This window comes from Ochlerotatus camptorhynchus, unplaced genomic scaffold (genome assembly GCF_037179485.1).
Source record: "Ochlerotatus camptorhynchus isolate MF236.1 unplaced genomic scaffold, CSIRO-AGI_Acam_v1.1 ptg000330l, whole genome shotgun sequence".
NCBI classification, from domain to species: Eukaryota; Metazoa; Arthropoda; class Insecta; order Diptera; family Culicidae; genus Ochlerotatus; species Ochlerotatus camptorhynchus.
In genome coordinates this window covers 2,264,836-2,280,854 of record NW_027040818.1, presented here as the reverse complement: position 1 = coordinate 2,280,854, position 16,019 = coordinate 2,264,836, and the positions used below count along the sequence as shown (strand labels likewise).

General features: G+C 41.8%; 2 protein-coding genes across 2 annotated transcripts; both read right to left on the bottom strand.

The window, feature by feature from the left end:
• Positions 1-2,700: 2,700 nt before the first annotated feature.
• Positions 2,701-4,925, bottom strand: LOC135708497 (uncharacterized). The gene is made up of 4 exons (XM_065230616.1): positions 4,800-4,925; positions 3,393-3,587; positions 3,080-3,340; positions 2,701-3,024 (listed from the first exon to the last, which is right to left on the bottom strand). Exons 1-4 carry the CDS (start codon positions 4,923-4,925, stop codon positions 2,701-2,703), a joined length of 906 nt encoding a protein of 301 aa, XP_065086688.1.
• A 3,529-nt stretch (positions 4,926-8,454) lies between these two features.
• LOC135708495 (uncharacterized) lies at positions 8,455-9,342 on the bottom strand. Its single transcript, XM_065230615.1, has 3 exons — positions 9,106-9,342; positions 8,793-9,053; positions 8,455-8,735 (listed from the first exon to the last, which is right to left on the bottom strand). The coding sequence occupies exons 1-3, from the start codon at positions 9,340-9,342 to the stop codon at positions 8,511-8,513; spliced, it is 723 nt and encodes a 240-aa protein (XP_065086687.1). The 3' UTR covers positions 8,455-8,510.
• Between the last annotated feature and the right edge of the window lie 6,677 nt (positions 9,343-16,019).

Sequence of the window (16,019 nt, the reverse complement as noted above, 5' to 3'; positions counted from 1 at the left end):
GTGGTAAAATTTTGATCACAAATTTGGAAAAAGCTCAGAAACTTGCTAAGCAATTCGAGAGTTCCCATAATTTCAGTTTGGGTCTTACTAGTCCTATTGAGAATCAGGTTGCTCGGGATTTTCGGAATATTTTCTCTCGGGAAAATATTTTTGAAGATTCCTGGGGGACTGATTTGGACGAAGTAAGGTCTATAACTAAAAAGTTTCAAAATATGAAAGCTCCAGGTGATGATGGAATTTTCTATATCCTCATCAAAAAACTCCCTGAGAGTACCTTGTCTTTCTTGGTAAAATTATTTAACAGATGTTTCCATTTGGCATACTTTCCTGATAAATGGAAAAATGCAAAAGTTGTTCCAATTCTGAAGCCGGATAAAAATCCAGCTGAAGCTTCTAGCTACCGTTCAATAAGTTTGCTTTCTTCAATAAGTAAACTTTTTGAAACGATAATTTTAAATAGAATGATGCTTCACATCAATACGAACTCAATTTTTGCAGATGAGCAGTTTGGATTTCGCCATGGGCATTCAACTACTCATCAACTCTTAAGAGTTACCAATTTAATTCGTTCAAACAAATCGGAAGGCCACTCAACTGAAGTTGCTCTTCTAGACATAAAAAAAGCATTCGACAGTGTTTGACATGAAGGTTTGATGGCTAAATTGAAAAAGTTTAATTTTCCACTTTATATTATGAAATTAGTTCAAAATTATTTAACTGACAGAACTCTGCAGGTAAATTATCAAAATTCCAAATCTAATCGACTACCTGCTAGAGCAGGAGTTCCTCAGGGTAGCATTCTCGGGCCTATATTGTATAACATTTTCACTTCGGACCTCCCTGATTTGCCTGCAGAAAAGTTTAGATATTTTCTCTTCTTATTTACAAAAATGGAAGATTTCTCCCAACGCTTCCAAAACTCAACTTATAATATTTCCACATAAGCCTAGAGCTTCATTTTTGAAACATAGTAGTAGTCACATAGTCACTATGAACGGAGTTCCAATTTCCTGGTCAAACCAAGTGAAATATCTTGGATTAATACTTGACCAAAAATTAACTTTTAAATATCACATTGAGGGCATTCAAGCCAAATGTAACAAATATATAAAATGTTTGTATCCTCTTATAAACAGGAAATCCATACTTTGTCTGACGAATAAACTTCTAATATTTAAAGAAGTTTTTAGACCGGCCATGCTTTACGCTGTGCCAATATGGTCTTGTTGTTGCACTACCAGGAAAAAAGCACTTCAAAGGATTCTGAACAAAGTTCTGAAAATGATTTTTAAGTTGCTTCCCTAGTAAAGTACTACCGAAGTACATAGTATTTCGAATGTTGAGACTTTAGAACAAATGTCCAACAAAATAATTAATAATTTCAGGCAAAAATCGTTGCAATCCTCAATTGCAACGATTAATTCCCTTTATACTTAGATAAGATTTAGTTTTAGTTTTTAGTTTTAAGATTTCAATTGTTATACTGACATGCAGGTTTAAAAAACCTGTTTAAAATACTGAATTGCCAAGGCAGGAACAATGTAAAAACACTTAGATATAAATCATAACAATTAAGGCTGGTAAGTTACTGTAGTAACTGGAGCACCTAGGTTAAAATGAAATGTAATTTATTTTGAATTTGGAACAAATAAAGAGTTAAAAAAAAACGAACAATGGGCTAGGAGAAAAAATAATAACGTTCTGGGATTGCATCCAATTGAGTGAAGTTTCTTGGATTAGTTACGCCTACATTTTAGTGGATTAAAATAGTTCAAGTTTTGGCCGCAAAGATGGTGCAGTAATAGGGTTAACTACCCCATTTCCGGCCTATTAAGCACAACCCGCACTTAGTCTTTCTTAATCTAGCGCAATTTAGCACCAAACGGAATGTTATTATTACTGATGGCTTGCAAATTTATTTACCTTTCCGTATGTACCAAAAGATTTGATAAAGATAAACCAATCGTTGAGATATTGTCAAAAGTCTAACACTGTTTCTTAACGCCAAACTCAGCCTACGGATTCTAAACTCGGCCTAACACATTGAAACGCCATTGAAACGCCAATGAATTCACTTCGGCCTATCGGATGAACATAAAAATTGATTCGGTCGGAGCACTTCTTTTGTTTTTGGGAATAATGGGTGCAAACATTTATATCACGCGTTCTCATTGACTTCGTTCGGAAGCTTATTAACTAAAGTATCGTACCAAACGCATAATTGACTTGTTAACTCTGAAATAATGGATTTATTTGAAGTTTTCTGCTCAATAGGCCCAAAATGGGCGATTAGGCCGAAGTAGTTCTCTACCCTACAAACTTTTTATTTCGCAAGATAGAGGTTTGTTGTACTGGGAAAAGATGTAGAACGAAAAATTTAAGCAAAACTTGCTGAAGAACTAAAAGCTGTTCGTCTTCAAACAATTGAGGTATCCGAAGTTTTATAAAATTTGTCTGAAATTCAAGGTTTTGGTATCATATTTTGAACATTCGAATTCGTAGGGCAAAGTTCCATTTGTTTTGTTTCAAATAGTGCTGTAAAGAGAAGTGTAGTATCACAAACAGGTTTTCAACGTGCAACGGAAAAGTATTAACTTTCACCTTATCATAAAATGCTACAACATGTGGTCTCATTACATATACCCCTTTATCTCGATATTTATTTCTGTATATCAAAATTTAACTCTCAGATAATAACTACTATCCATAATTAGGTCTCGCCTGTGAGTTGCCGCTGTATCCATTCCTATCATCATATCCATTATTGTTACGACCGCTGTTGTAGTTCCCATCACCACGATTTCTTCCCTGATTTCCATCGTAGCCATCATACTCGTCATCATACTGGTTCCGATCGTCCTGACCGTACCCATCGCTCCCACCCCGTCTTCGATTTCGGTTGTATCGGTCGTCCCTCTGCCTTTTCGTCTGCTCAGTCAGTGACCTGAAGGGGCAGCCCTGCATTAGATGACTCTTTGACAGATCGCATCCTGACGTCCGAATCCAAACTCGCTCGGGGCATTGCTGCAAATAGGGCCATCATCAATCAGATAAAACAATAAAACATTCAATTGCATACCAGGAACAACTGCTCATCCAAACAATCCGCAAATACGTCGTTCGCTTCGTCACACTGCTCCATCTCTTGACCTTCCCTGATCCGTATACCGACCATCGAAGTGATTCGTCGCTTGCACAACTTCAAAGCCGATAGGACCGTTCGCTTCCAGTCCTCGTCACCATAGCCCCTCAACCTAGAGGGACGGAACAGTCGGACGCTGTTAACCTGGTTGTTGAGAATACCCATGTTGATTCGGTATACGCCGCAACTTACGCTACACTAAAATAAGATTCATCATAATTATGCTTCAGATTGCTTCCACAATACTCACAGTTTCCTGCTCCTGCCGTTGCCCACCTCGTGGCGTGTTACTGAACCGACATGGTCTCACCAGGTATTGATTGATCCAATGGGGTCGGGTACAGCATTCGCTCGGCTCTGGAAACTCCTCATGCTCAAAGCACTGTTCGTTACCATCGGATCGTCGATCGTTGTAGTCGGTGTAATCGTTGTACTGAGCCAAAACCTGGCATGCAAGAACGAAAAGGATTAAGTACTTCAAAATCATCTGTTTGTTTGCTGAAGAATTCAAAAATCACGAATGCTGTTCTCTCAACCAAGACCGACAGACAAATTGTAAGCACGGTTCCGGGTTTCACGACTATATACCGTCTGGGTTTGCGTAGCTGGAAGCGGAAGTTGCGAGGTTTCACAGCCAATGTCAGATCCACGGCTGTTGTTCATAATTCTACGGCAAGAGCTAGGTAACTATCAATTAGATCTTGTCACTAGGCGGGCAAAAGCTGAGTAATGCTTGTTACGGTGTGGAGATGAATCAAGATGGAAATCTGCAGCGTAAACAAATAATAAAAAAAAGAAATGTTACAGTTTGTAACCTGAACACATTGTATTTTGAACCTCACTTATCATTTAGTATGGTAGAACAGGGGACATTTTTCATAACTATCTCACTCTTAATTCTCGGATTTTTGTGCAGGGTTGGACAATGCAACGCCGACGCAGTTGTAACTACTAAAATTCCCAGTAGAGTGGTACAACATATTGGTTTTTCTCCATCAAGCTTAATCGATTTCAAATCAGGTCCTGGTAATTCTACCAAAATTATAGTTTATTTGGATGCGGACCCATACTTCACTGGCCCTTTGAAGTTTATATGGGAATTACAATGGGAAAAGTGAACACAGGCAACATGCTCTTTGAGCTGAAGACAGATTCTTCGATCAAGAGCTCAGCCTTCAAGGAGCTCGTCGAAAAGTCGGCATGCAAACGGAAATGCGGAGAAAAGGGTCACATTGCAAGAGGCCGCACGAAGCAACTAAGGTGCATGCTCTGCAAAAAGAGGACGGAAACAATTATACGACGGGAGGCTTTAAATCACTAGCATACCAAAAAAGCGATGGCAGGCCAACAGTAATGGAGATAACGCAAATAAACCTCAATCATTGTGACACTACACAGTCGTCGACAGAAACAAAGTTGGACGTTGCAATCATTGCGGAACCGTATCGAGTCCCTCCGGATAACGGTAACTGTGTGGCGGATAAAGCTGGGTTGGCTGCAATACAAGTTATGGGCAAATACACCATTCAAGAAGTGATTGCGAGCTCAAACGAAGCTTTCGTGATAGCTAGAAATAACGGAACCTTCGTATGCAGTTGCTAAGTATCCCACGCAGATGGACGATGGAGCAGTTTCACGAAATGCTGGATGAACTTACCGAAAAGCTGATCGGACGAAGACCGGTAGTCATCGTAGGAGACTCAATGCTTAGGCAGTGGAGTGGGGAAGCAGATGTTCCAACGTACACAGTCTGCTGGAAGCTCTGGCACAGCTGGAAGTTCATTATCGACATCACTTTCTGCAGTCCGTCGCGGGTGGCAAACACGAATTGGAGAGTGTGCAAAGGATATACACAGAGCGACCATCAGGCGATCCTATATGGCAGGACGAGAACGTGCGACCGGACGTGGAAGACGAAGGCTTTCTACAAGGAGCTTTTCGTTGAAGTGTGGGCAGGGGTCCCACGGATCTGAACATGGTCCCGGTCGTAATGGTCGTGTTGGTAGAAACGTTAGTCAGAGCATGCGACACGACCATGCCGAGGAAACTGGAGCCAAATAACAGACGGCGTTCAGCTTACTGGTGGAACGAGGCAATTATCACCCTCCGCGCTAGCTGTCTCAGAGCCAGAAGACGTGTTCAGAGAGCAAGAACAGAAGCAGTCAGAGAGGAACGTAAAGTAGTAACCAGGGCCAAACTCAAACAAAAGCAAGTCAAACTGTTTTAAGGAGCTGTGTTTAGACGCTGATGCCAACCCCTGGGGCGACGCATACCGAGTCGTGATGGTGAAGATCAGAGGTCCAACGATGCCCACTGAAATGTGCCCAGAGAAGCTGAAAGTCATCGTGAAAGGACTACTACACCGTACGGAGAGGGAGAGGCATATAACTTCAAAGTTACCAACAAGGAACTCGTAGCAGTGGCGAAAGGATTGAAGATGACGAAAGCTCCCGGTCCGGATGGAATCCCCAACGAGGCGTTGAAAAAGGATGAAGAAATGCCTGAACGAGAGTCACTTCCCTGTCAGGTGGAAGATACAGAAGCTAGTGTTGCTGCCGAAACCAGGAAAACCACCGACGGATCCAGCATCGTATAGGCCTATATGTCTGCTGGATACACTCGAAAAACTCTTGGAGAGGATCAACCTAAACTGGATGACGAAAAGCACGGAAAGTGAGCACGGATTGTCGGAGAGGCTGTTCGGATTCCGGAAAGGGAGATTGACGGTGGATGCTATTCGGACAGTGGCGAGAAGGCGTCCAAACAGAAGCGGAGAGGAGATCGATATCGAGCCGTGATAACGGTCGACGTCAACAATGCCTTCAACAGCGACCGCTGGGAGGCCATCGCCGAAGCGCTGCATAGAATGAGGGTCCCTGACTACCTGTGCAAGATCCTGGGGAGTTACTTCTAGAACTGACTTCTGAAGCTACCCAAAGGAGTTGAGATAGTTGGCTTTGCGGACGACGTCGTTGTCGTCGTGTTGGCGACCGAAGCGAACGACATGATTGGTCACTAGATGCAAGGAATGAAGCTGCAGATAGCACACCACAAAACGGAAGTGATATTGGTCAGCAACTGTAAAGCGGTGCAGCGGGCAGAAATCACCATCGCATAGCACGCCATAACCTCGAAGCGAATGTTGAAATGCCAGGGAGTGATGATCGATGACCAGCTAAACTTCAACAGCCACGTCCAATATGCCTACCGGTGTTGGGAAAATATCAAAAAATCAAATCTCACCAATGTCTAAGATCACGCTTGATTTTCGTAGACAAAAATCAACAAGCATACAGCTGCGGTTGATTTTGCAAGCTGTGATATCACAGCTCGGAATATCAAGCTAACAAAACTCACCAACTTCAAATCTCACCAAACTGAGGTGAGATTGAGTTTAATGATTTTTGCTTTACACCCGAATGCAGCCGAAACTTATAACGACTTGCAGCAGTCACTTCGCGTCTGCCATCGGTGAAGATTAAAAAGAGATAGCAAACTATGCATTCTCTTCCTAAGAAAACGCTTGATGTTTGCACGTTGTGAATAGTCTCGCAATATCAAAGGAGCTTGTAAAATCAATATCAAGAATGATATTTTGTTCCAATATCACGCGTGATATTGCGAGCCCATGAGAGCGGAAAAATATCAATTGATTTCTGATTTTGCCAACACTGATGCCTACACACTTGGATTTTTTGTTTGCCAGGATTGGCACCACCGAGCAGGCTCGGCATTTATTTTTACTGAGATCTTAGCAAAATTTATGTTTGTTAGCCGAGATTTCGGTGAAATTCCCGTTTGTTAACTGAATCTCGGCAAATTTTTCACTGAGATCCAGCCAAATAGATTGCCGAGCAGCTCGGTGGTGCCCATCTCGGTAAAAAATCTAAGTGTGTATGAGAAGGCTTTGAAGGCCATCAACGTGATAGCAAGAATCATGCCGAACAACGCTGGTCCCAGCAGTAGCAAGAGGCGTATTTTGGCCAGTGTGTTGTCGTCGATACTGAGGTATGGAGGTTCAGCCTGGGTTGCAGCGCTGGATACGAAGCAGAAGCAAAGGAAACTGAGCAGTACGTTCCGGCTCATGGCTATGCGAGGCGTGAGTGCGTACATAACCATCTCGTAGGAAACAGTATGCGTTATCGCCGGGATGATCCCTATCGGCATCACCCTGGTGGAGGACAGCAAGTGCTACAGACGGAAAGAAGCCGGAAGACTACGGAAAGTGGTGAGAGCGGAGTCGTTGGCTAAGTGACAACAGGAGTAAAACACAGCGGAGAACGGTAGATGGACACATAGACTAATACCGATTATTTCGACCTGGGTGAACAGAAAACACCGAGAAGTCAACTTCCACCTAGAGCAGCTCCTCTCTGGCCACGGCTACTTCAGGAAATACCTTCATCGGTTCGGACACGCAGCGTCATCCCTCTGTCCGGAGTGTGGCTACGTGGACGAAACGCCGGAGCATGTAGTCTACGACTGTCCAAGGTTCGAGGCAGTGCGAAGAGAGATGCCTGTCCTTAACGTAGAGAATGTCGTCGATGTCACAAACAGGGCACTTGGAATGACGTCAACAGAGCAGTCAAGCAGATTATGTCCGATGCAGCGTAAATGGAGAGAGGAGCAGCGATCTAGCAACGCGCTAAGAGAATGAGAAGTGCATGAGCATGCATGATTTTTGAAATTTGTATTTACTCACCAGGTTACTTATACCTTAAATGTGAGTTCGATAAAATGGGAAAGTCCATAAAGCCAATGATATCATCCGCAGTATTACTCGTACCCACACTTAAGCATTCAGATTTAAAAAAAAATATCGTTTTCACTTACCCCGCAGTCCAACTTGCCCCAGTGTACCTTACAAAAAATGCGATATTCGAGTTGAAACTGTTTTTTTTTTTAATTTGGTGATCTAATTCGCAAGCTACAATGTTTCATTTCTGAATATGGTGGTTGTGAGACCGATGAAGATAAATAAATAAATTTATTTATTGTATTTTGCATTTCTAACTGGACTCCACAACATTTCGGAATCGCTAAATAAAGTGCTATTTTACATTGTATCGTCTTTTTGTCTTCTCTTCTGCGCACATTTTCCATTATGAACCAAGGAATAGGTGTGCCTAAGACACCAAAACGGTTTATTGTAAAACTGCACTTTTATTACCGTTTCCGCAATTTTCGTCGCACTTATAATGTGCGCAATGCGTTATATCTCTATCCAAATATGTCCTGTCATATAATCAGTTCAATCCATAATTAGGTCTCGTGAGTGTGAGTTGTTGAACTTTTTACCGTTGTACCTATGCTCATCATCATATCCATTTTTGTTTCACCCGTTGGTATTGTATCCACCGTCACGATTTCATCCCTGATTTCTATCGTTTCTATCAAAGTCGTCAACATCCACCATGGTATCATCGCCCTGATCGTTCCCATCGTTTCCATTCCGCCCTCGATTTCGGTCGTATCGCTCTTTCCTCTGCTTTTTCGTCTCATCTGTCAGCGACCTGAATGGACAGCCCTGAATCAGATGGCTCTTTGACAGTTCACATCCTGTCGATCGGATCCAAGCTCGCTGGGGGCATTGCTGCAAGCAGGGTTTTTTGTTAATGTTTGAAATAAAAAAAAACAGCGTAACTCATACCAAAAACAACTGCTCATCCAAACATTCCGAAAAAATTTCGTTCGCTTCGTCACACTGCTCCATCTCTCGAGCTTCCATGACCCGTTTACCGACCATCGAAGTGATTCGCCGCTTGCATAGCTTCAACGCCGTTATCATCGTACGCTTCCAGTCCTCGTCACCATAGCCCCTCAACCTAGCGGGACGGAACAGTCGGACGCTGTTCACCTGGTTGTTGAGAATACCCATTCGGATTTGGTACACGCCACAACTTACGCTGCACTGGAATTAGATTCTTCATAATTGCACTTCAGATTGCTTTCACAATACTTACAGTTTCCTGCTCCTGCCGTTGGCCGCTCCGTGGCGTGTTACTGAACCGACACGGTCTCACCAGATATTGATTGATCCAATGAGCTCGGGTACAGCATTCGCTCGGCTCTGGGAACTCATCATGCTCAAAGCACCGTTCGTTCCCATCGGATCGTCGATCGTTGTAGTCGTTGTCATCGTTGTACTGAGTCAAAGCCTGGCATGCAAGAGCAGAATAGATCAAGAACTTCAAAATCATCCTTTTGCTTTGTTTGTCTGCCGAAGAACTTCAAAATCACAATTGATGTTCTCTCAAACAAGGCAGACAGACCAGTTGGAACAACAATTCCCGATTTCATTACTATATACCGTCTGAATTGCGTAACTGAAAGCGGAAGCCACCGGCTTCCACAGCCAATGTCAGATCAATATCATGTTCATAATTATAGGGCAGTGCAAGTGAACTACCAATTAGAGCTTTCACTGTGCAGGCAAAAGGTTAGTAATACCTACTTGTTCCATGTGAAGAGGAATCAAGATGGAAGGTGTGCAGAATCGTAAGCGGCATTTATGCGTCACGAATAAACGTGGAAATTTACAACGTTAAAAAATATCAAGAAATGTACTTGTTGCGATGGATTCACGTAATTAAAAAACAACACCGGTTCGGGAAATGCCATTCTGAGTGTATTTTCCTTCAAAGCATTCGTTTATAGTACTTGTTCGTACTAACTGGACGTTCTTTAACTGGGTGTTCAATAACTGGGTTGTAGCCCAGTTAAAAAGCAGTTGTACGTCAACAATACACGTCACGTAATCAGTGAATGTAATTTTAAGTTTTAGTATAAATAAATTTGAAAATATTATCATTTCACACAGAAATCTAGGCTTGATAGCGGTTTTTGCGAAAGCGTTAAGCTTTTTTAAATTCGCGAGTATGAATGCTGTGAAAATAGCAATAACAAACTTTATACTGTTTCAATTCAATGCACGTGATTTTTTTTTTTTTAATATCGACCAAACAATCCATTTCAGTTTCTCTCATTGTTTTTTGACGTTTGACAAGCCAGCCCAGTTAGCAAGTGGAATTCGCTAACTGGACTGTGAGTTTAGCCCAGTTAGCGAACAAGTACTTAATCTATTTCATTTTATGTCACAGTCCTTTTTTTTATCTAGTTCGTTTTTTTTTAAATCGCGTTAGCTTTACGGAGCCGATAATTCATTGTTCACTGTGTGTAACAAAATTCACTTAATTCTATGTCTAGTAGGAGTTGGGCCGATTACTCGCGGCTTACTCGAGGTTAGAAGGGTACATTTTCGAAGGATAGGATCAGGGGAGGAGCTTGGGGTAGGGTTTCGTTGTCTCATCAGAGCGTTGTCGCCAGTATGAACGGTAGTGCTGTTCTAGCTTCGTCCGGAGTTCGACCGGCTATGGTGGGTGACCAGTGGGCGACGATGAGACTCATCGAGACGGGGGGACAAGACAAACAAAAACTAATAAAGAGAGACAAAAGACAAAAGGAATTAAATTCTTATACTAGACATTTGAAGAAAAACATAAACGGACTGCATATAGCAGAGATCACGGGTTGCCAACACGTCTCTGATAGGAACATAGGGTTGTCTTCCTTGGGCCTCGAGGGTATTCAAAAGTCGCTCTCTGGCGGCGTCATTATCCGTACATTGCCAAACTGCGTGTTCGATGTCATCGTAACCGTTTCCACACCGACAGATGTTGCTGTCCACGAGGTTTATTCTATTGAGATGAGCATCTAGCGAGTAGTGGTTGGACCAGGGATGTAAACCGTTGACGTTTTTTACTACACTCGCTTCGTTGCCGTGCGCGACAGTCTGTTTGTATTCGTACTCTCATGCTCTACCGTCGTCTCTCTTACACAACACAAACGGTAGAACAACATTCGAGCAAAAAGAAAATTTTCAAATAACTTTCATATGACATGTGGGATTTCGTTCTAATTCCTCAATTTGGTGTAAATTAAACCATTTCTAATCAGAAATATTATTACTAGGACATCGTTGCTTGCTATTTTCAGAATTCACACAAGCACAACATCAGCAGCTCTTGTTATGAGAAAAACTAAAATACATACATTCGTGACGGTCTTCGACAACAGTGTCGTATGACAGAGCCTATCAAATGACATTTTAGTTTGGTACTGTAATTTGATAGCTTGTTTTGCAACTGTCGCAAGCAAAGGCAGTCGAATATCACAGAAAATGTGTCGACTGCTGTGACCGCTTACAAGACTGGGTTGGACATAAGTCTACTCATCACGCGAATGAAGTCACGACTTAAGCCCAAGCCTTTAAACCACGCTCTCGAAGAAACATTAGGAATAATTGAATGTAACGCACTAAATGGTAAAATTCATCGTGTGAAATTTGCCTGTCATAAAATTCGCCTTCCTGCGCGCCCACCTTTGCGAGAGAGTCCGCCTTCTCATTGCCTGGGATTGAGCAATGTGAGGGGACCCATACAAAGGTAATCATATATGATCTTTCGACCAGCACACACATCTGCTCCCTTACCTTTGAAAGGAAATAAGATGAGTGCCTATCTTGTTTCATCGACCGAATAGCCTCAATCGAACTGAGACTATCCGTGAAGATGAAGTAATGGTCTGCGGGCATGTTGGAAATCATCCCCAATGCGAAGTTGATTGCTGCCAGCTCAGCAACAAAAACGGAACAAGGTTCCTGAAGTTTGCGGAAGGCGCTAGAGTTTTCATTGAAGACACCGAAGCCAGTGGATCCATTGAGACGGGACCCGTCTGTAAAATATCTTTTCATGCAATTGACTTGTTGGTACTTTTCAGTAAAAATACGCGGAATAATAATAGGTCGAAGTTGATCGGGAATCCCATGAGTTGCTTGTTTCATGGTCAGATCATATTCAATTGAGGAACTGCGATTGGTGAAGTGAACACGGTCTGGAGTATAACAAGGAAGACACATATCCGACGATATGTAGTGGTGGTAGATTCTCATAAATCGAGATTGTGTGTTCAGCCCAAGAATTTCTTCAAAATTTGCAATTATAAGTGTGTTCGTCACTCCGCATTTGATTAGTATTCTGAGAGAGAGCTCCCAGAAACGGTTCTGGAGGGGTGTTACTCCTGCCAGAATCTCGAGACTCATGTTATGCGTTGAGTGCATACAGCCTAGAGCAATACGCAGACAACGATATTGAATTCGTTCCAATTTTATTAGGTGACTTTTTCTTACCGAGAGAAAGCAGAAAGAGCCGTACTCTAGAACAGAGAGAATAGTTGTTTTATAAAGCGTTATGAGGTCTCCCGGATGAGCACCCCACCATGTGCCGCAAATTGAACGGAGAAAGTTGATCCTCTGCTGACATTTTTGCTTCAAATACGTAATATGAGCATTCCAAGGGCACTTTGAATCAAACCAGACCCCAAGGTACTTGAAAGACAATGATTGGGTAATGTTTCTGCCCAAAAGATTAAGCTGCATTTGGACTGGATACCGCTTTCGAGTAAACACTACCAGTTCAGTTTTCTGCGGCGAGAATTCGATCCCTAGATTCATAGCCCAAGAAGACAAGTTATCTAAGGAATTTTGCAATGGTCCTTGCAAGTCCACGGCATGTGGACCTCTTACGGAAACCACACCGTCATCTGCAAGTTGTCTTAGCGTGCATTGTTCTGCCAAACAGTTGTATCTTTGACGTAAAAGTTATAAAGAAGAGGGCTGAGACATGAGCCTTGGGGCAGGCCCATGTAGCTAATTCTGGAAGTTGTCAGTTGTCCAAGGGAAAAGTTCATTTGCTTTTCTGACAACAAATTGTACAAGAAATTATTTAAAATTCCAGAAAGTCCACATCTGTGCAGATTGTCTGACAGAATTTCAATGGAAACTGAATCAAAAGCCCCCTTAATGTCCAAGAATACTGAAGCCAATTGCTCCTTGTGTGCAAAGGCCAGTTGAATATCTGTGGAAAGCAGCGCTAGACAATCGTTTGTTCCTTTGCTCTTGCGGAACCCAAATTGTGTATTTGATAGCAAGTTATTTGATTCGACCCAGTGATCGAGTCTCCGAAGGATCATTTTCTCCAACAATTTCCTAATGCACGAAAGCATAGCAATCGGACGGTATGAGTTATGGTCAGACGCTGATTTGCCAGGTTTTTAATGGTTATTACTTTGACCTGTCTCCATTCAGGCGGTCCAATGTTGTTTTCTAGCAAGGAATTGAATAAATCTAGCAAGCGTCTTTTAGCGATATCTGGGAGATTTTTCAGAAGATTGAATTTAATCATATCGCTTCCCGGTGAGGAGTTGTTCGATGAAAGAAGAGCCATAGAGAAATCCAGCATTGAGAATGGTCTATCCAGAGAGCCGCCGCTAGGAGACGCTTCTCGAAGAATATTTTGTGCTGGAACTGAGTCCGGACAGACCTTTTTAGCGAAATCGAATATCCATCGGTTGGAGTATTCTTCACTCTCATTAGAAGATGAGCGGTTACGCATGTTGCGAGCCACCCTCCACAAGGTGTTCATTGAGGTTTCTCGTGAGAGTCCCTCGACGAAATTGCGCCAATAACCGCGTTTTTTTGCTTTGATTAATTGTTTCAGCTTTGTCTCAAGCTTTGAATATTCCTCGAAGTAAGTGGAGGTTTTGTGTCTACGAAAAGCTTTGAAAGCATCAGATTTTTCTACATACAATTTTGTGCATTCTTCGTCCCAACCAGGTGTGGCTGGTCTCCTTTTAAAGGGTGCACTTGGAACTTTTCTTTTTTGTGCTTCCAGTGAGCTTTTGTAAATCAAATCGGCTAGGAATCGATATTCTTCCAATGGTGGAAGCGCATCTATTGATTCGACACCGATTGTCACCGCCGTTGCATATTTCTGCCAGTCGATGTTCCTTGTAAGATCAAATGGAACCCGAGATGGTTCTGCAGAGTGAGGGCCACACTTTATTGAAATGATGATTGGCAAATGATCGCAACCATGGGGATCATTGATAACCTTCCACTGACAATCCAATGATAGCGATCTTGAACACAAAGATAGGTCGAGTCGGCTTTCTCGAGCCGGAGGTTTTGCTATTCGTGTCGCTTCACCAGTGTTCAAAATAGTCAAATTGAAATCGTCACATAAATCGTAAAAAATAGCCGCTCTATTGTCATCATATAGATCGCCCCACACAGTACCATGGGAGTTCATATCACCCAGAATTAATACTGGGGATGAAAGAATCGAAACTAGATTCCAGAGTTGACTACGGCTAATGGAGGTTCTTGGTGGAACGTATACTGAAGCTATGCAAAGATCTTTGTTCTTCACATTTATTTGGCAAGCGACGATTTCGACGCCTGATAGAGCAGGAAGGGAAATTTTGTAGAAAGGGTAGCACTTTTTGATCCCTAAAAGTACTCCTCCATAAGAATCGTCTCTATCCAGGCGAATAATGTTAAAATCGTGGAAGTTGAGTTCTTTATCGGAAGAAAGCCATGTTTCACAGAGAGCAAATATATCACAATCAGAATTGTGAAGTAAAAATTTGAACGAGTCTAGTTTAGGCACTAGACTACGGCAGTTCCACTGTAGCACCGTGATCATATCTTCAACCTCGTTCGACGAATTATCCATCGAAAGATATGATTGATGCAAGGAGGGGCCATGAAACAGTCAATTGCTTAAGATATGATTCTAACGTTGGAAGCAAGGCAGAAACTAACCCAACTAACAATTTTCACAATGTAAACGCTTTACTCATTTCATTTATACAGTCTCAAGCTGTATTCAAACGTTATACGATATGAGGAAACCTTTACTCAACCTCTATACAAGCGTATCTGGCGAACTTAGTAAGCTACTTATGGCTGTTGGAACGGTCGGGAGAAGCTCTTATTGCATATCCATTAACGCTCCTACACAGCTGTTATCCTGCTGTTTACACAGTTCGAAAAGTATTGTAAATTTCTGTTCAATATGATGCACACAAATGGAGCGTCATATATCATATAAGTTTACATTATATATCATGTAAAGTTCTAGCACAATTCATGCTATGGAGCAAATATTGTATACAAAAGCCCATCTTTGTAAACAACATTGTTTACAAGTTGCTCGGTTGTGTGAAATTAAATTTAAGTTTACGTGAATGAATGTTTACATCACAATTAAAATTCAGAATTTTTATCTGTGTAGTTGTGTGTGAACTTGAAAGGCGCTTATTCAACCTTTTCCCGGTTATCCAATAATCACTACACAGCTTTCTCTTGAAGCCGGGTTAAATACTGTTTACGCTTTTTTATGAAGGAATTTATTGAGTTTATTTTGCTGTGAATCAAATTAATCGAAATTAGTTACAAATCATCACCAAATTATTTACTCTGCACCGGAACCTGGAATCAAACTCGAGACGAACTCATTGGCAAACCTTGACACTACCAACTGTGCTACGCCAACACTTTGAACTTATGTAAACAAATCAACATTCCCTTCTACAACAAAATCGCTGAGTAGAGGCTTTATAATAGTGCACACTGCACTCTGCTCACGACTAGTTATAAAAGAGCAGATTAAAAGCTGTAAAACTGCACACGTCTAAAAATAAACCTAGTTGACTGTGAAAATGCTTCCGAAGTTGCTCTAACACAGTTTATAAGCTGAGTACAGGTTGTTTAGTTGTTGAAAAAGCACTTTTGATGTTTAAGTTATTCAGCAAGAGTGGTTGGTTGTTTAGAAGCCATCAAATGAGTAATATATTCACTTTGTTAGCTTTGTTTTGCAGCTACAAGTTGAAAGTTGATTAGTGTGTGTATAGAAGTGACATTAGCGTTTATTGGCTGATGTTATTCAGTGCGACTGACAAATTGAATAATGGTTGTGAGAAAGTTGAGTAAACGCTCTCCAAAACAATTTTGCTAGCTTTTGCTTCTAGCTGTATC